Source organism: Camelus ferus, chromosome 17, assembly GCF_009834535.1.
Source record: "Camelus ferus isolate YT-003-E chromosome 17, BCGSAC_Cfer_1.0, whole genome shotgun sequence".
NCBI lineage: Eukaryota > Metazoa > Chordata > Mammalia > Artiodactyla > Camelidae > Camelus > Camelus ferus.
Genome location: NC_045712.1, coordinates 35621320 through 35641023, shown reverse-complemented (window position 1 = coordinate 35641023; position 19704 = coordinate 35621320). Strand labels below are relative to the sequence as shown.

The 19704-nt window shown below is 46.7% G+C and overlaps 1 protein-coding gene across 12 annotated transcripts in view; it reads right to left on the bottom strand.

Annotated features, from left to right (window-relative positions):
• Positions 1–19704, bottom strand: part of ATG7 (autophagy related 7) — a 307849-nt gene that overhangs the window by 186750 nt on the left and 101395 nt on the right. For 11 of the 12 annotated variants that reach the window (XM_032458967.1, XM_032458969.1, XM_032458968.1 and 8 more), the window contains 3 exons: positions 18116–18193; positions 14740–14856; positions 13292–13441 (listed from right to left, as the gene is read on the bottom strand). In XM_032458967.1, coding sequence (XP_032314858.1) covers positions 13292–13441; positions 14740–14856; positions 18116–18193 — 345 coding nt within the window. Of the gene's footprint in view, positions 1–466; positions 492–13291; positions 13442–14739; positions 14857–18115; positions 18194–19704 lie in introns of those variants that run through there. The other variant, XM_032458970.1, reaches the window with a different exon arrangement.

Below are 19704 nucleotides of genomic sequence, written 5' to 3'. Positions count from 1 at the left end.
TACCATGTCAGATGCAAAACACAAAATCTGCTAATCCTGCCTTTTTCCTATTTATGCTGTTTCGCAAAAGCATCAACGATGAGACACTTGGTGAAGGGCTGGGGGGAAGAGGAGAAAGCAAAAGGGTTTCACACCAGACAGCAGGGGCTGCCCAGTTCGTCTCTGCACCCTCCGCGCCTTGCACTGGGCCTGGCAGAGAGTAGGAACTAGATACAGTTAGAAGGAAGAACTGAAAGGAAGGCAGGGAGGGAGGGCAGTCACTTGTCAGGGCTCTCATTAGGAAAATCCTCTCTCAAAGAGACATAATCAGTAAAAATTGCTAATTTTTTATGTAATGGGAAAATCAAAGAAGGCTCACTACTATTGTAAGTCTGTAGTCAAATCAAGCTAAAAAGCCAGATGCCTCTTATACTGCTAACGTCTGTTTCCTCCCACTCTTCCCAACTCCAACTCCCCCAGCACTGACCTCCATCTGGAAAACTCTACTGAACTTCAAAACCCTTTCTTCAGCGAGGACTGCTCTTGGTGGAAGCAGTCTCACTCTGTCCTCCGCTTCCACAGCTCCTTGTACCTTATATGTAACACTTCCCACTTTTTCCGTCTCCTTCCTCTCACAAGACAATGAGGTCTTGATTTCTAAATGCCATTCTCCAGTAAAAGGGATCAGGGCTCCTTGGACATGTGGCTAATTACAGGGCTGCAGCAGGGAAAATACAAGATGAGCCTGGAGCACCTTGCAGAGCAGAAAGTAACAAAGTGCTCAACAAACAGAAGGACGAGGTGTGTCAAGGGGGTCCCCTAGACAACTGGGGGAGCCCCCAGTAGCCGAGGCTGGAGTAATCTGAGGAAAACAATAAATAATGTAGTAAGTATAAAATCAGTATCTACAAGTCCATACTGATATAAATAAATAAATGATGAGACAAATAAATGTAAGAAGGTGAAGGGACACGCCCTCCTTACAGAAGGTTCCCAAACAGCACATGTAGATACCGCCCCCTCCAGGAGGACAGCTTAATCCCTCTTCTCCTTGAGACCGGGCTCCTCTTGGCCACTTGCTCCCCCTCTAAAAAAAAAAAACAACCCAGTAGCTTTGCAGTGGAGAAACTGGCAAATACTACCTTAATAAGTGATGAAGTTTAGCATCACCAGGGATGTGAGTATCAGGTACCCCACGATAAGGTGTGGCCAGGGCAGTTCACTGCAAGTGTATTCCCTCCAAAAGCCCAGACCCCATCATAAGAAAACATCAGACAACCCAAATTAAGAGGCGCTATACTGAAAAAAAAACTGAACCAGGGCTCTTCAAAACTGTCAAGGTCATCAAAAACAAGGAAAGTCAGAGGAAGTGTAACAGACCAGAGAAGATGAAGGAGACGTGACAACAGAAGGCAATGTGGTCTCCTGGATGGGACCCTGGGAGGAAGAAGGATGTTAATGGAAGAATTGGTGAAGCCTGAATAAAGTCTAGATTTTAGTTAATAGTTAAGTAGTAATGTTGGTTTCTTCCTTTGGACAAAGGTCCCAGGGTAATGTAAGGTGGTAACATTAGAGAAAACTGAGACGGGTGAGGGTATATGGGAACCCCCTGTGCTATATTTCAACTTTTCTGTAAACCTAAAATTATTCCAAAATAAAGTTCATTAAGATAAAAGCATGTAGAGAGCAGGGTCTATCTTCCATCTCTCCCCGGTCAGTTCACAGATACACAGCGTGTGCTTGGTGATGCAGTCTGAATGATGAAAAGAGGGCTGGACAGATGGAAGGAAGACTGGGAGGGAAGGGCAGAGGGGACAGATGGAAGGATGGATGGATGAGTGGCTGAGTGAAAGCAGGCGGGGCAGATGGCTGGCAGAAAACCACTAAGTTAACCCAGGAGTTTCCTTTTTAGGTATAGTTGTGGATTAAATAAAAACATGGCAGAATTTTGGTTAGTCTAGACTGGTGAATTCTCTAAGGATGCGATCAGCCCACAAGGTTCCATTTATTCACTGCAATGCTTGGGACAGTGTGAGACACAAAGCAGGACCTTAACCCACATTCAGTGAAAGGGAAGGAGGGGAGGGAGGAAGAGAGAACACCCAAAAAGCCACCACTAGAGAACCACGACTGACACCCCATGTACAACCTCCTGTACCTTTATTCTCTGTGTAAATATATATTTCACTAGTAAAACTTTTAAGCAAAAATAGGCCCATGCTATAAATACTGCTTATATCTCTTCATCTATTGGGATCTCTCTTGCATGCCAATAAATGTCATTCTACAACCACTGTCAGTAGTGGCTGAAGGGCATTCCATTGCACAGATGCACCACAATTTTCCCTGTCCTATTAAAGGACAATTAAGTAGACTTTGTCCATGAAAATGAATTTTACTATTGTCTTAATCAGATAATTATTACCTTATTTCAAAAATGATCTTTGAAAATGTTTGCTCTCTTCTTTGTTATGTGAAATCTTACCATTCCTGAGACTGAAGCTTTTTGTCTCGATGCATTTTCATGTTTTAAATGCAAATGATAGATTCATCTTTAATGCAATACAGATTCATAGCTACAACCATCCTTTCAGGAAATACAGGATACCTCTGAGATTTCCTTTTCCATGGGGAGATAAAACACCAGCATCTAGGCAGCTTTTAAAAACAGAGCTCGCAGACCCATTCTGAGTCCTGCCCCTTCCGCAGGAGTGGCCGAGGGCAAATCCATCAACTGCCTGAGTTCTTTTAATCTGAATCATGGGGAAAATAACAGAACCTACTTCACAGAGTTGTAATGAGGACCAGTGGGATGGAGCTGAATGCGAGAACATGGGAAGTCCAGCACCCGCAGTGCTTCTGACACATTATCAGTGACTGCGGGTCTCCCGGGGCGAGCCTAGCCACCTGTATCTGGACCAAGCACCTGAGTGATTCTGATACAGCTGGTCTAGTTGATGGACTTGAATTTGGGAACCATCAGAGAAGGTGGTCTTGTAGACAAAACAGAAAAATTGCCTGTGGGGCTATTTTTCATTACTTTGAAAACTCTGGATTGGCCTGATGTCCTCCCTGGCTCTGCAAAACGTGGTCCCTGCACCAGTGTCACCAGCACCACAGGGGAGCCTGTCAGAAACGCAGACTCCCCGGGTCCCTGCCCCCAGCCCTGCTGAATCGGAATCCACATTTTAACAGGACCCAGGTGGTCTGCGTGCTCAGTGCAGTTTGCAGGGCACTGCTCAGCTCTTCAATCCTCTCCAGCTCAGGTTCTCCCATTTAATGCACAGGGGAGTCACCCGGGAAGCTTTCATTTCAGTACTGGCTGCCTCGGGACTAAGCAGGAGAAAACCAGGGCTTGCTTAAAACAGGGTTCACTGCACCCTAGGTTCTTCCGCACAGTAACTGTGACTATTTGTTAAGCCTCTGTATTTTCTTGACTCAAAGGCACCAGAGATTATAAAATGCACTTTCAAATTGGACAGAAAAAAGGGAAACGTCACCACATTAAATATACACAACAGTCAGAAGCAATTCCTGACTTTAGAAAAATTAAAATGTGGGGGAAAAGCACTTAGAATGGAGAAAATACAGGAGGCACTTCCTGTTTATCTTGCTGGTCTGCAAGGCGTGTGAGCACTGGAGCAGTCTGCTGTACTTAGCTTTCCAGCCCGAGTGCCTGGCACAGGACCTGATGCTCAGCAAATACTTGTTGAATAAATGACAGAACTGGTCACTTTCTCAGGCCCCCAGTATATGGAAAGCTCTCCACCTTCACCCCCACACTGGGCAGAGGTCCTGGGAGGCAGCTGGATGAGGAAAGGCTGGTCTTTGACCGACAGACCTGAGGCTTATGTATAAATCCATGATGCAGCATCCCGGCGGGTACCTCCCCACCCCCACCCATTTCCTTTCTCAACATTACAGGTTCTCCTCTCAGGGACATTTTAACCCTGGGATCCTCCTGGGTGAGAATGTGAGAGTATGGTGTAGAAGAGGGTTTCCTATACGAAGCAAGAGAACTCTGAGAATGAGGCCGCTGGCCTAGGGTTCCCTCTGAATGAAGACATTGTCTTCCTGGGGCTCTTCCGGTCCTGGTGGCCACCGCCACCATGGGGGACACCTTCTTATCTTGTTCCCCTCTATCGACTGTGACAGATGGTATCTGCCAGACTACATTTATTAAGTAATCATCACCTCAACTTCACATTTTTAAAATTCATCAAGGGCATTTACAACACTGATATTCAGCAGGAAAGGGGGTAAATGGGAGCAACTGGCATTCTACTGCTGTAACAGTCCCAACAGCTTAGGGAAGAGGACGGCCTGATGCAGCGGGGAAAGCACTGGCTGGAGGACCAGCAGGCATGCCCTCTAATGCTGCAGCTAACTGATCTTCAGACCTTGGGCAGGTTCCTCCCTCACCTGTAAAATGAAGCAGTAAAATCGTTCCATCTCAAAGGAATCCTTCTAGCTCCAGAATTATGGAGCTTTATAGACCATTCAAGAGAAAAAAAAAAATCCTCCGTAGGTGACAAAACAACACAGACTCAGCTAAGGCTCAACTTCCCTGGGCATCTGAAGGCTCTTCAATTGTCACTTAGGAAGAACCCAGACAGGATCAGTCCAGAAAGTGCCATTCATACAGAGATGCTGAGTTTCAACTGTTCAGTTATGACTCCATGACCCTGGGCTCTTATCAAATGTCCTGAGTTACTTACTCTCCTGCGAACTGCAGCAGTTTACTTAACCTCTCTCTGCCTTCATTTTTCTCATCAATAAGCTAACTCTCATCTGCACTTAGCACAGAGGCTGGGAACAAGCCAAGTACTCAACAAACGGCAATTGTAACCACTATATAAATAAACGCTGACAGGAACTTCATTGACCCCTTTGTTCAGGTGTCTATCACTGTCACGTAGTTACCTACCTTGACTGGCAAGGTTATCTTTTCTTAACTGGCAGAGAAAAGGGAGGATAAATTCTACTTATCAAATATTCTGAGTCTACGTTTTATCATCTGCAATTGTAGAGCTGGGGCCAAATGGTCTTTAAATTATATAAATTAGAATGTTAGATACTAAAGGCAGATGCCTCTTTTCAAAGAATGAGCATATTTCTGACACTAAATGCAAAGGCAATGAGGTAATAAGGAAGAAAAAATCTTTTTTGAGAAGACCAGGAGTAAGTTTCGTAGAACAGCCTGACCTAAAATGAGCTATAGAACAGGAATTAACTACTGAAGAGAAATCTGCCCCTCACTTATACAGGGAGGTCAGCTCGAAAATGCTCTTCAGTAACTCTCCTACCCCCGAGGCACACATGAGTATAAAAAGCAAGCACTGGACAGGAAAAAGACAGAAGCCACCAGACACCAGGCTGAGCATTTAATATCTCCTTGATGGTTCAAAAGTGACTCCAAAATCTTTCAGTGCTTTAGGAACCAAATCAGGAACCTCAATCATTGTAGAAATTGGTCTGTACGATGCAGGGTGAGCCAGTTTACCTATGTGGGTGAACAGATTTTTTCAATGGCAGCCAGAAATAACCCTTGGCTAGGAGTTCTAGGTTCCAGAACTGGCTTTGCCACAAATTCATTGTGTGAACTTGGGCAAATCACTTCCTTTTATGATACAAATCAGCAGAAAGAAACAAAATGTAATTGCAAAACAACTTTGTTTAGAAGGTTTACGAGATAAATACTTCTTTCTACTTGGCTGAGAGCATACAATTCATTGAAGTGGTTCAGTCAAAATCTGGCTATAATCCACCCAGCAATTTGCTGGAAAAGTACAACGTGAGAAAGAAAAGGGCAAAAGTGTCCATGGGAGTGTGCTCAGCTGGAGAAATTTCCACAATGATGCCCTAAAACACGCCCATCTGACAAATGGCTCTTACCCAAACACTTGATACAACGGGAAATGCACAAAGGAGATGATGTTTTAAAAGTATAGGACAGCTAATGCACGGGGATGTCACAGACAGCTGCCAAGACTCAGAGCCCACTCGGCGAAGAAAGAGCCCCACTAATAGCATGGTAATTATTGCTCCTTTGCCGCTGCTCTTGTCCAAAGATTTTAAAGCCCTAGCATTCAAGGCTAATGTGGGAGAAATTACAAAGCATTTCCCAAACATCCAATCTTCAGTAACTGCTCTGAAGAGGTAGACTCAATCAAGAACTTCCCCAAAAGAAAGCAACGGGACAGTGACACGGGCTGTTTCCACGTAATCACAGGAACCGCCAGTTGAAGCAGAGCCACTGTGACCACAATGGAATCGGTATCTCACTGCAGGAAAACAGAACTTAAACCAGGCCTAAGTTCAACCGACCAAGTATATGAAACTCTATATCACATTTGACGCTGCTAACTAAGTTGCACTGTTGGCAAAAGAGAAGTCGGCAGCTTGGGGCGACGGTCATTACGAGCAGCGGTGTGCTGCCCAGGCCGGTGCCACAGGCCGAGGAAGCCAACGGGCCTGCCCTTTCCCAGCCCGCAGCCTGTGACTTCACGTCGGAAGCTGAAACTGGCCCTGGTGGGAGCAGGGACACGAGGGAAGTGAGCACACACAGCAAATCAGGCCCCCCCCCGCCCCCGCTGCCCACATGTGCCAGCATACCACTGCTTATCAGCCTTAAAATGTTCAAACCCTTTAACCCAGTAATTCTACATCCAGAAATCTTTTCTAAGGAAATAATAAATCAAAATATGGGGGGGGGGGAGTGGGATTTCATGCACAAAGAAGCTCCTACGAGTGAAAAATGGTAAGAAACCTAAATGTCAAAAATTTAATAAGCCCATTATCATGCATCTCTATTAAAAAGGAAATTGATGTGGAGTTGAGTATTATGCTAAAATAAAACAGAATACAGTACAATCTTAGTCTCTGAAAAATTACACAGAAAAAGAAGGAAATAAAGTGTTTACTTAAAAAAATCCAATACCTTTTAATAATAGTTAGAGCTTTGTGAGATTTTAAAAGCAAAAAGAGAAAGCTGGATGTAAAAATAATGACTGGACCCACACCTAGTGTAGTTCATGCATCTGCCAGTGTTTTCAAAATGGGCAAACTACAGATGACAAGCTATCTGCATGTCCTAAACCACGTCACTGCGTCACAACTAGCATCATTCAAAAAGAAACAACAGGACAGAAAACAGAGTGCAGAGCACCCAGTAAAGTATTGCTCTGTGAAAGGTCTGCTTCAGTTATGTGTATGTGTGTGCATACACCTAAAGACAGACATGAGGCATCTGTCAAAACCCGCAGTGTGCAGCAGTGAGCCCTAATGTAAACCATGGGCTTTGGCTGATCACAATGTGTCCAAGTTGGTCCATCAATTGTACCAAATATGCCACACTGATGAGGGATGTTGAGGGTAGGGGAGTATGTATGTGTGGGTGGGGAGGGCTGTGTGCAAACTCTGTATTTTCTGCTCAATTCTGCTGTGAACCTGAAACTGCTCTAAAAGAATAAAGTCTATTAAAAAGTAAAAATAAAGACAGACATAAGAATTATTATTGAAGCATCATGTAACAAGTAGTTTTAACTGTAAGTAACAAAGAAGTCTGGCCTTAAGCAATCACCTTTAACAACCATAAGACATCTAAGAAACGAGAAGAAACCAACATGAGATGCATTTGCAACTGAGCTTCAATTTAAAGAAAGCATCACCAGTGAACTGGTCTGGGGGCTTCTGAACCGATTACCCCGCAGATTTCCTGAGAGCGTCTCCTAATTTCTTCAGGTTTTTTAAAACCCAAAAGGCCAGAGAGCCGGCCTTTCTTTGGTAAAGGCAAAGTTGGCTGCATGACTCAGGGCCTCAAAATTCCATTCCTATAGAAGAGTGGGAACCCGAGGTCAACTCAAAGAAAAGAATTTTCTTTTGAAAATGAAACCTGACAAACTCATTCTAAGAAAATACAGCAGGAACAATTATAACGTGCAAGTAAAGCTTAGAGCCTGCCTACATCCACCATCTCAATCCTCACAATCGGCTGCGAGGAGGAGGCGCTGTTACTGCGCACGTCTGTGCGGAGGAGACTGAGACCGAGGACTCAGCTGGGAAGCTGCGGGCGGACCCAGAGTCCAGCCCCCCTGCTCTACCATGTCGCGCTGTGAGCCATCGAGAAAAACGTTTTCCCGCCATGGGAAGCACTGTGACTGCAGGAGGTGAGACAGTCCACAAGGCAGGGGCTCCCATCCCCCCACCTCATTTCCATTCTCCTCCCCTGTAAAAGGGGAACAACACTACTCCCGTCGCAGGGTGTTAGAAGGATTACTGCCTCCACGTGCGAGGGACCAGCTCAGCGCTGGACACACAGTCAGAACACAGTAGCAGCTGGCGCTGGCGAAGGGGACAGTGTGCCCTCTTCACAGCAGGTACCACTGCCTCACAGCCCGCTGAGGCTCTGAGCTGAGTGAGCGGTACCTCCAGCTGCAAAGGTCCCCCCTCTGGCCTGGAACAGAGATGGGCCATCCCCCTGCTGGCCCCAGCAATCCCAAAATCTCCTCACAGGCAGGCTAACGCCTGTCCTTCCCCTCATCTTCCTGTAAGCCAGGGACCCAAAGAGGATCCAGGAACGGGTTTCAGTGTTCTGTGGATGCCCTGACATTAGACATTAGAACCATGTGGAGGTGATTATTTTTGGTGGGCAAGGATCCATTGCTTCCACCAGATTCTCAAAGAGGTTGTGCATCTGGACCTTTACCCCTGCCCCAAATTAAGAACCAGTGCTCTAAGTCCCCCACTGCAGATCACATATTCCCCCCACGTTCTGTCTCCTGTCAGACCACTCAGCACGACCACGACTCATACCAGACATCAACTTTATGTGCACTGACGACTTGGGAAAGACTTTATAAGCAACACAGCCTTAATGAGACAGCAGAATACCATATTAAAGAGAGCACTTACAATGAGCCACACTAGGAGGGACCTACCCCTTACTGAAGGCCTACTGTGGTGGGGGGGGGCACTGACTGACCCAGGTGTTTCACATGTCAGGCACGCACGCCTTATTCCTCCACTGCATTTCACCTGCCAGGCACAATACCCTGGGACACAGATGCAATGGTGGGAAATCAAAGACAGGGTACCCGCCCTGTGGGAGCTCACGTTCACATGGGAGTATTACTCAAAGTTCACCCAAGAAACTGTACAATTACAACTGTGCAATCTGCTACAGAGAAGAGCCACACAGTGCCACGAAAACCCGTGAGGGGCAAAATAAACCTTTTTACAGAGGTCAGGGAGACAGTCCTCGAGGAATCATGGTTCAGTTTAAATCTGAATAGAGAACATTTCACTGCGCAAATGGGAGGTGGGGAGGAGGGGAGAGACGAGGCAGAAGAATAGAAAGGAGAAAGAAGTTCCAGGCAAGATCCCTGCAGCAGGACGGCACCTGACACCTCTGAGGCGCAGCGGGTGCAAAGCGACAGGGGACACGGAACAAGTCGGGGCTGGACCACACAGGAGCCAGGCCACGTAGAGTCCTGGAGCCGCATTATCAAACGTGATTATTAGTCTTGGAGCACAGGCAAGAAGACACGGTTCTGTTTCACTTTGTGAGTGACGTGAGCAGGCCTGGTTTTCAAAGGACTGCCTTGGACAATATGGGGCGGCGGGGGGGGGGACTGCAGGGAGGCCTGAGTGGGCGCAAGGAGACCTGTGAGGAAGCTACTGCAGTAAAGCAGATAAAAGCCCCCAGAGCTTAGACTGGGGCGGTGGCAGGAGAAATGCAAATGCAGAAGACGAAGACAAGTTTAGGACAAAGATCCACAGGATGCGGGGGCGGCAGAGGACAGAGGTGTCAGCAGGCCGCCCACATTTCCTGTTCTCGTGACCGGATGGATGATGGTGTCACTGCCAGACAGTGATGCCCAGAAGAGGCTCAGACTTGGGGCAGAGATCAGTCTGGAGATACTGACTGTGAGGCGCTGGAGAAACAAGCAGGTGGGCGGACAACACAGTCCAAGGTCCACAGGGAGGTTCAGGCTGCAGGAGGCAGTCACTGGAGTCACAGGCACCAGGCTCCCCCAGAAGAGAAAACAGACGAAGAAGAGAGAAACTTGGAGGGATTCCAACACTTCTTTATTTTATATGTGAGGACACCAGTGCTCCCAAAGGAGTAGTGGCTTCTTGGGTGGGGGTTAAATTCTTGGTAAGAGGGGGAGGTAGGAAACAGTAAAATATGAAGCCAGAGTGCAAATGCAGGAGCTCCCACTGAAAAAACACCTGTTCCTAGAAGAATGGGATAAAAAGTGTCAAGGAAACTTTGTGATGCAAGGAACACAAAAGAGCAACTGGACTTAAGTGAAAGCAAGTGAATGAGATTCATGCCATAGAAGCAGGAGTAGTGACCCAAGTGAATTATACGGTTTCACAGAAAGCGTGTCTTCAGGGCTCTGCTCAGACACTGCTTTCCCCCCGAAGCCTTCCATGATTACACCAGTCCACAAGTAACCATCTCCCCCTCGACACTCATGTGCTCGGGCCCACGAAGTGCCTGGCATTAGGCTAAACACAGAGGGTGCAGTGTGGGGTCCAGCATGGTCTTTGCACTAAAGTTGCTCATGGGCTGCTCAGGGGTCAGGGTGAGGCAGATAAGCAGCAAGCCAACAATGACATGAGAGCTCAGTCGTGTGAGGAGAAGGGCCCCTGGCAGGACACAAAAGAGGGACAGCTCAATAGTGCCAGGAATCAGCCAGCGCTTCCCAGCGGTGATGAGCCAGAAAGGGGGCTGGGGCTGACGAAGGGAAACAGACAGAGAGGCATGACTGAAGGCAGAGGGATGGAGGGAACATCCAGGGCATTTGGAGGGCACGCTGGAGCCACAGCCTAGGACGCGTCGTGGGGATATCAGGAGACGAGCCGAGAAGGGTAGACAGGAGCCAGGTCTGAAGAGGCCTTGAATGCTAAGCTAAGTATTTTTCACTCTATCTTGACATCAACAGGAACCACAGAAGGGTTTTAAGTAGAACAGTGACAAAATCAGATTTACGTGTTAGGAAAATGCATTTGGGCAGCAGTGTGGGGGATGGATGGGACAGCCAGGACCAAAGACAGGGAGGTCGGCCACGAGGCCACGAAACCCCTAAGAGGCCACCAATCTGCGCAGCTTCTGGTGATCCTTGCTAGAACCAGACAGGGCACAGATGCAGAGATAAACAACCAAAGTGTCACCTGTATCATTTCGTTGGCACTTCTTTTCCGTGACTTGAATTTCTAGTTAACTTTCCACAGGTCAGTGTCTCATCTCCCTTAGAAGACCCCAGGGTCTGTGAGAGGAGGTATAATCGTATTTCATCATTTCTGGCTTATAGGAGGTGTTCAACATAGGCACTGAGCAAAGCCAGGCTTTCCTGAGATACGCTCTTAATTGAGTGAGAGATGCTATACCCGAACTTGGCAGGTGGTCGGCCTCAGCGTCAGGGCGCTGGGAACTTGCCCAGACCACTTCAATGGAGACTCCAGAGAGTTGCTCACTCTTTGAAAATCTGTTGCTGCTGAGGAAGAAAGGAAGTGGATGTGTACTGAGCACCTGCTGTGTGCTGGGCATTTTGTCCATATTATCATGTTTAATCTTCATGAAGCCTTGTAACAAGTGGTACTGCCACCATGTACCAGAGAGACCAGGGTGAAGACAGGCTGTGCAAAACTCCCCAAGGTCACAGAGCTACGGAGTGGCCACGCTGGGTGTCAAATTCAGACCTGCATGATCCCGAAGGTCAAGCAGAGACACCCCTCCCCGATGACACAAGAGTGCCCGGGCTTTGGAAACGGACAACTGGGCTGTGTGGCTATGAGTCTTATTTTTGTCCAATAGAAAATGCAGATACCGATAACACCTACTTCAAAGTTATTACAAAATCGAGTATGTGAAAGCCCCTTTTAAATTAAAAAGTGCTCTGCAAATTTTTTTGGTCGAGCTGCACTGCAGGCAGGACCACTTCTCCACCGCACACCACCCACAGGCCGGCTGCTTTCAAACGCAAGCCACTTCACCCGCCTGCTGTCACAGCGGGGCCTCACCCTAGATTGGACTTCAAATTAATGGTGGTCTCACTGCTCCTAACCTAGCTACAGTTCTGTGAAACTGCCTGGGGTGGGGGAAGAATTTTCGTAAAAATTCGGTCATCAATTTAAAAAGGGTTCCCTCTGAAAAAGAAAATGCTAGTGAAATTTTTTGAGGAAAAAAAAATCTACTTAAAAAAAGGCATCCGAAGTTCAGGGAAGGAACTGCCAGGGCATCGGTGAGAGGCCTGCCTCCTGCACAGCTCTCGAAATTCTCCCACTTGATCTCACAACTGCATAATGCTCATCATCAATTTTTCGTTTTTAACTCACAATATCTGATATGGCTAAGACAGCTTACTATCTCTCCCGTTGCATCGAACAGACACTTACAGTACTCTTCCATTCATTCAGAAGAATTTTATTGAGGGCCCGAGACAAAGGCTGGATGCTATGCTGATAGAGATACAGAAGACTCGGTCCCTGCCCTCCGGGAGCTCACAGTCTAAGAGCACAAAAAACAACGTGTACAAGGGAGCGAGTGGAGCAGGTAGTGGGGATCAGGGAGTGAGTGCAGTGAGTTCGGGGGGAAAGGTCAGATCGGCAACACCATGAGAAAGCAGGCTTCTCTGTGGAGGCTGGGTTTCAGCAAGGGGAGAGAGCCCCTTGGGACTGCCACAGGTGGGAGGTGTTTCAGGAAGACAATACAAGGACAAAAACAGATACAGAAAAAGTCTGTTTGCTTAGGGGGGCTTGTCGGTGAAAAACAGAGACGCTTAGCTGGAGCAATGGTTTATGAGGAAAACAGTGGAAGATGAAGCAGAAAAGGTGGTTTGGAGCCGGAAGGAAGGAAGTCACCATTAACTCTTGATCAGTGAAAGACACAGGGAACACGGGGGTCTGAGGGAGACCCTTCCGTCGTGCTGGGGTGCAGGATAGAAGAGAGCCCCCATTGTCCACGAGTGAGATAACCAGGACCTGAACTACAGTGGTAGCCCTGGGAATGAATGAAAATTTAGATACAAAATACACTAGGAAGAAAAGCTGAAAACACTTAACCACCAGCAGGAAGTGAGGAATCCAAAATTACTCTGAGGTGCCACAGAGCTACGAAAATCTGGAGGAAGAGCTGATTTGGGAAATGCAGGGGTGGGACAGGGTGAAGATACAGCAATGTTCTGAGACAGTCTTTGGAGGGTTTAAGAAATCTAAATGAGCCTGAATTTTGCAGTGGTCTACCATAATGCAAACATCAGATTTTCTTAATGGATAATAAAATGATACACAAATGTTCTCTGACCTTTGTCCTCTGACCTTGGAAGAAGTCACTGTAGTGCTTAAGCAAGGACACCAGCACCTCGTTCTCATCATACTTGATTAAGAAGTAAGGTAGCGCTGAGACTCCTTCTGTTTGACAAAGATCATCGTATGCACGCTCAAGGGCCTGAATCTGAAAACAGGAAACAATGAGTTATTCTCCAGACAATTACTTACCTAGTTCTGAGCTAAAAATTAACATTAAAAAAAAGTACTTTCAAGCCAGAAGACTGGAAATGATTGATCATATCCGTTACTCTTTTTGCAGCACATAAACCTATGAAAGCCCCAAATAAACCACCTGGCTTTTATACAACACTTTCCACGTGCATTCCAGTGTGTCTTAGACAGGGGCACAGGGGGACGTATCATGGTACAGCATGGTGGTTCCCTAAGATGTCACCACAAAGGTTTAGAGAGGTGGCCGAACATTATTTCTCTCCTGTGATTACCAAGCGTGAGTTACCATGGATGAATTTCACCCTGACCCTTTCTATAATCTTTAACAGCTTTACTGAGACATGCTTTCTTTACTTACCACACAAGTGACTCATTCACAGCACACAGATCAATGCTGTTTTTAGCATGTTCACAGGAATCTGCAACCATCACCACAAGAATCTGAGAACATTTCTGTCCCCGCTAAAAGAAACCTCAAACCCATCAGCAGTCAGTCCACAGGCGTGATCCTTTCTCCCACTTATATTTCTCCCACTTACATTTCTCCCTGGGAGATGAGTCCCACAAAACCACAACTTTTGATTTGTCTTAGTAAATGAATTTGTTATTAATTTTTTAATTATGAAGGGCTGCTCCCTGGCTTTAGAATTCAGGGTTTTAGTGACTGACACACTTCATGAATTCAAGTCATCTTGCCCTCCATCTCTGCCTCAGCAATGACCAGAATTTTCTGGCTGAGGGTCTCTGTTCCACCAACCTAATGATTTTCACTGCTCTTCTTAGAACCATCTCTAATGACCTGATTATCTTTCTTCAGCTGTAAAGGCTAGCTCTGCATGCACCATTCCTAATGTGGAAGTTCTGCAGCTTGGCACAAAGGAAGGAGGATGTCTTCAATTTGGTTTCAAAGACTCTCTCCCCAAAGTATACTGCCTCACGATCCCCTACACTGAAAGTGAAGACCACATGTTGGCCAATTCTTGCAGTCTTTCAAAATGTGTCTATAATTCCTCCTTCCTCATATTTCAACAAATGCCACTGAGAACCCGGAAAACTGTTGCTTGGTACGTCTTCAAAATGATCTCACAAACACGGTGCAAGTCAGCCTGCTCCTGGTACCGTCTTTGGAAGATTCCACAGTGACCACCTCTTCATCTAGGCAAGCGCCTATCTGTCTTTGGAATGACCTAGATAAACTACTCATGCATGTTAAACCCAGTTTTACCTGTATTTTGTTTTATTTGTTGATACCTGTTTCGGTGAAAACCTCTGATCCAAGCCCACTGGTCCCTGCACGAGGGGTGTACTCTCTGGAAGGCAGAGAGCCGGGGAGCAAAACCAGTAGTAGAAGTGGTACTTCTTTAGATCCTAGAAGACACAACATGATGCATCAGAATAGCAGCAATGATGAAACTGAAGTGCATCTATTACATGTAACTTCCCAACAGCCACGTAAGACAGAAAAACTAATGCACACAAGATATGACCAGCTTAGTCAGAAATTCTCATCTCCAGCAGAACTCTGAGAGGACACAGAACTTCTGTCTTTATCTGAAATACTCCCACACACCACAAAATAATTAACAGATCGTGATAAACATACTGGCCACTTGCTAACTGAAGTATTCAATAAGTAACTGACAATGACATCATCGTTGTTTAATACACAAAAGCATCTGGGAGGTAAATATTATCATCCCATTTCATACACAGAAAATGGAAGTTTAGAGAAGGGTGTAGAATTTGAACAAAACAAAGATACTCTGGCAGACAGGGGAGTGGAATTCTACTCCCAAAACGTAGGCTCTTGTCCTCGGTACCACAAACACGCCACGCACCATCTTTGGATGGACGACCTCCAAGTACAGTTACCTCTCTTTTCACAATCAGATGAATTAAGCACGTTCTTAAAGTTATTACCATGTGTCGTTCATTGCCTATGTATGCCTGAGATAACACAATGCTGCTTTCGGAAATGCCTTATTGGTGAAGTTCAAGTCAACAACTAAGCACTTGTTATGTACAAGGCAAAATGTTAGACATTCTAACAGGGAGAAGATGGATGAAACCCAGGAGAGCCTTCAGGGAGCTAACTCTTTGCATGGAGCAGAGATAAAGTAAGCAGAGGATTAGCTGTATGAGTCACAGAAGAGGTTCTAAGAACAAAGGAGCACTGATGATACAAGAGACCCCAGCTTCGGGGTGTATCTGACTGCCCCCCGACACGGGAGGCAATGTGGGGGCAACGACTTGTGAAGCTGTTCTGGATACTGGTCCCACTCAGGCTGAACACTCTTGCTCCTGAATTCCTGGAGCAGGCGTGCGGTGAACTGCTCACGAGGTAGGACCCGAGTTATGTGGGTATCTGACAGCTTCCCGGCCAGTCTGTTACCACTGACCACTATGCAGTTTATTTGGCTAATTAATCTTGCTAAGAATAAAGAGTGGATGGTTGGCTGATGACTTGTCACTGAGATATAATTCAAGTCCCATAAAATTTACCATGTTATAGAGTATAAGAGAGTGGTTTTCTAGTCACTAACAAGGCTGTACCACCATCACCACCAATTTCAGAATAGATTTACTGCCCCCAAAAGAAACCCCAGTAGCAGAAATTCCCCATGAGTTTACAAGAAATACCATTCACAGAAACTCTGCAGTCTCATCCCCTTGGAGCCCCTAGTCTATTTTCTGTCTCTATGGATTTGCCTATCTGGACTTTTCATATAAATGGGATCATAGTAGGTAACTTTTCAAATATAAATGTATATGTGAGCCTGAGTCCAGATGAAAAAGCCTAGTGATTAGTTTCCACAGTCTTTAATTCTGCTACTAATTTATTAACTAAGAACAAACTCCCATTGACAATTGCAAAACAAACTGCAAAACTGACATTAATAAAGTGTCTGTCCCTTCGAGTCCTCAGAGCAGCAGAAAAGAAGCAAAAACACCTCCAGAGATTACTCTGTCTTCTTTGTACTTAAATGATTTGTCGTAACTGATCTTTAGTGAAAGGTTAAACAATTCAAGATGGAGGACTTGACGATTTCTAAGAAGCTTTATCAGGTCATCTTCAAAAGTCAAAAGGCTTGAATTTCTTAGGATTCTTTTCAGGATACAAAGGACTTCGATTAAGTTAAACGTACAGCCCTTTGTGTCTGAACATTTTAAAAGATAAGAGACTTTTAATTTTTTCAAAGGCAGGTTAAGAATACTCAGCAGGAAGGACAATATGGCTGATGCTCATGCTGGCTCCGGGAAATGCCTTAAAATTTTAAGTGAGAGCTAATGTTGTCTCGGTGAATGCAAATTGTCAATCAGATTCTAACTGGAATTATTCTTGGTACAGAAAATGCATTGACGTTAAAGTATAACCACCAGAAATCTCTGACTTGTATAGCTTGTAACTATCCGAGCAATGAGTTTACAAAGTTACCCAAATTTACAGATAAATTATCAATGCCAAAGTGTGCCGGGCAATCCCTTGAAGAATTTAAACATTCTTCTATCTCCCCACTGGCGCACAGAAAGCATTTTAACTTGTGAGAAAATGTGCTCCTTGTAGATATCCCCCTTGGGTACAGCCTGCAGTGAGAGCCCTGTCTCTCTCCTTTGCCTTGAGCAGGACATCAGAGAGGCAGCATGAGCACGAAACGGAGGATTAGCTCATGTGGGAGAAAGAAAGGCAAGACCTACAACTTGCCAAACAAAGAAAAGAAAAATGTAGGGAAGAGGATTAATATCTGAAGCTAATGACGCTGGAGTTAAACAACACACTTAATAACGGTCAGCATCACTATGTTTACAAACCCACTCCAAAGAATTTATTCTAAAGAAAAATCAGTGTGGCCAACACTGGTTACTGCCACATTTTTTTTATAATAGTGAATACTAAGAACAACCTAGATGGACAGGAGTCCATGGAACATACACTTGACAGAACACGATACTGTCACCGTGATTATAAAGGCTAAAATAGCGTTATATGGAGATACACACACAGATACACATACGTGTATACGCACATACGTGTGAGTCAGCCGCTCCCCCCTTCCCCTACTTTCCTAGGCAGCAGATGTCACCCTAATGTGATTTCCCTTCCTCTTCAAGGGCGCCCTTAAGGTGCATTTTAATTAGATCTCAATGACATAAAACAGTTTTCTTTCTTAAAAGGACACAGTTGTGTGGACAAGCCATGTGGGGTGATGCCCTCTCGTCCAGAAGCCACCCGGGGATGACCAGGGGTCCCCAAGTTGTCCCCTGTTCCTTCTGCCGGTGGGCCCAGCACTTGAGCTGCAGGGCTGCATCTGACACAGATGTTAGTGACAGTGAACTGCTACTCCCTGAACCCCACCTTGTCGTGTCCTGCAGGACGAGAGCTGGGTCCCCATGTTGTATAAACCGGGCGACAACTACCCATATGATCAGTAAGAACGAATTAATTTCGCATCTGTGATCAGCGCCTGCACTATCGGGCTACTAACTCAACGAGTCTTTCCTTAACGGCCATGACTTGAACCACACAAGGGAAAAGCTTCAGGGAGAGGAGAGCAGACAGTGCTCCTGGCGCACGAGGCTCGGCCAGGGCGGTCTGGCAGTCGAAATGCCGCCCAGTCCATTTACTTACTGCAAAGGTCAAGAGGAGGAACTTGTTGAGCAGGACAGGGTTGTCCAGGGCCGCGCCCGACCTGATGGACGCCCAGATCTGCCAGAGGAAAGGGAAGTGTCAGGGCAGTGACCAGGTGGCCCCAGCTCCCCACTCCTGAGCACGCAGAGCTGAACAGTCGCAAGGCCTTCCTTCCCGCAGGCCCAGCACGACCCAGCCCAGGAGGAAGGCGGGTCTCACCCATTCTGCCCACTTCACACCCACCCCGAGCCCCCACCCCACAGAGACTAGGAGAGTGAGAGAAGCTGGGAGCCTCCCCTTGGGGGTCCCAGCACCAGAGGAGGCAACCAGGCCACGTCCAGGCCTCTGTTATTTCCTCCAGCATGTCCCCTGTCCACTACACAGCAGGCACATCGGGGGTTCAGAAAGACGCCTATAGTCAGTGAGAGAAACGGGCGCACGTGCCCGTGCGCTGCACCAGGCAGTGCGTGCTGCCACGGAAGTGGGGACAATTCCTGGAAGGAGCACTGAGCTCGGCTAAGGACACGGGAGGGAACAGAGCCGGGAGAGGTTCCGGGAGGCAGTGATCTGAACTACGGACACAGGATTCCTTACAAGTCTTATCTGGGATTCTCTCTCCCTGAGATGTGAAAGAAAGAGAAGAGAAAAGACACCAAGGTTATGAATCTCGGCAAGTCCTGTGTGGGGAAGCAGAAGCTGGTCCTGGTCAGCAAGTGCTGCTCACAGGATGTTTCAGGAGTGGAGTTGCTAAACTTTGTGTCACTAAGCAAGACAAACAGTTGTGTCATGAGAGCAACAGGCCTACACATAAGTGAAGAGGGAAATAAGCAAAGAGAAATTTCTCCTGTTGAAATAACAGCGTTGGAGGAGCTGGACCACAGAAGCACAGCCCCGCCGCTGACAAACCAAGGGGGTGGGAACTGCCGGGGGTGGGGGAGGCTGAGCCCGGAGGAGGGACCGGGGTGGGACTCCTGTGGGGAGCAACCTGCTTTTTTCAACAACAGAGTTAAGATCTGATCCATACCTTTGGAGACGGCCTTTGGAATGAGCAGCCCAAGCAGGAGCTCAGGAGCAGTGAAGCCGCAGGCCGAGGAGAACCACCACTGTCACCTGAGTGACCAGCTGCATCACCACGAGGGACGGCAGGGACGCCTTCCTCAGGACCAAAGGCGAGAGACTTCCCTCTGACCACAGCACCCACATAAACAAGACCCTTTTGTTTTTTAAGACCAGTGTGAAGACCATTCGATTAAGTGGGTGCTAGAGGGGGCTGGGATACACTGTGCCCTCATTTAATTTTTCACACTTAACTCAGATATGAAGAAGTAAAGGAAGGACATTCCAAGCAGAGAGGACATCATGTCCCAAGGAGAGAGGAGAGAGCAGAAAGTGGTGAAGGGAGCAATAATGGGCGATGTGCTGTGACTGGGTCAGAGCAGGTGAGGGCAAGAGTGACGGGACAGAAAGGCCACAGAGGCCACGGAGGCCAGGCCACGAGGGGCCTTGTAACTCAGACGGAGTGGTTCAGGTTTAGCCCTGAGGATACTGGAGAGACCAAGTGATCTCTGATAGCACTGCAGGCCTTAGGA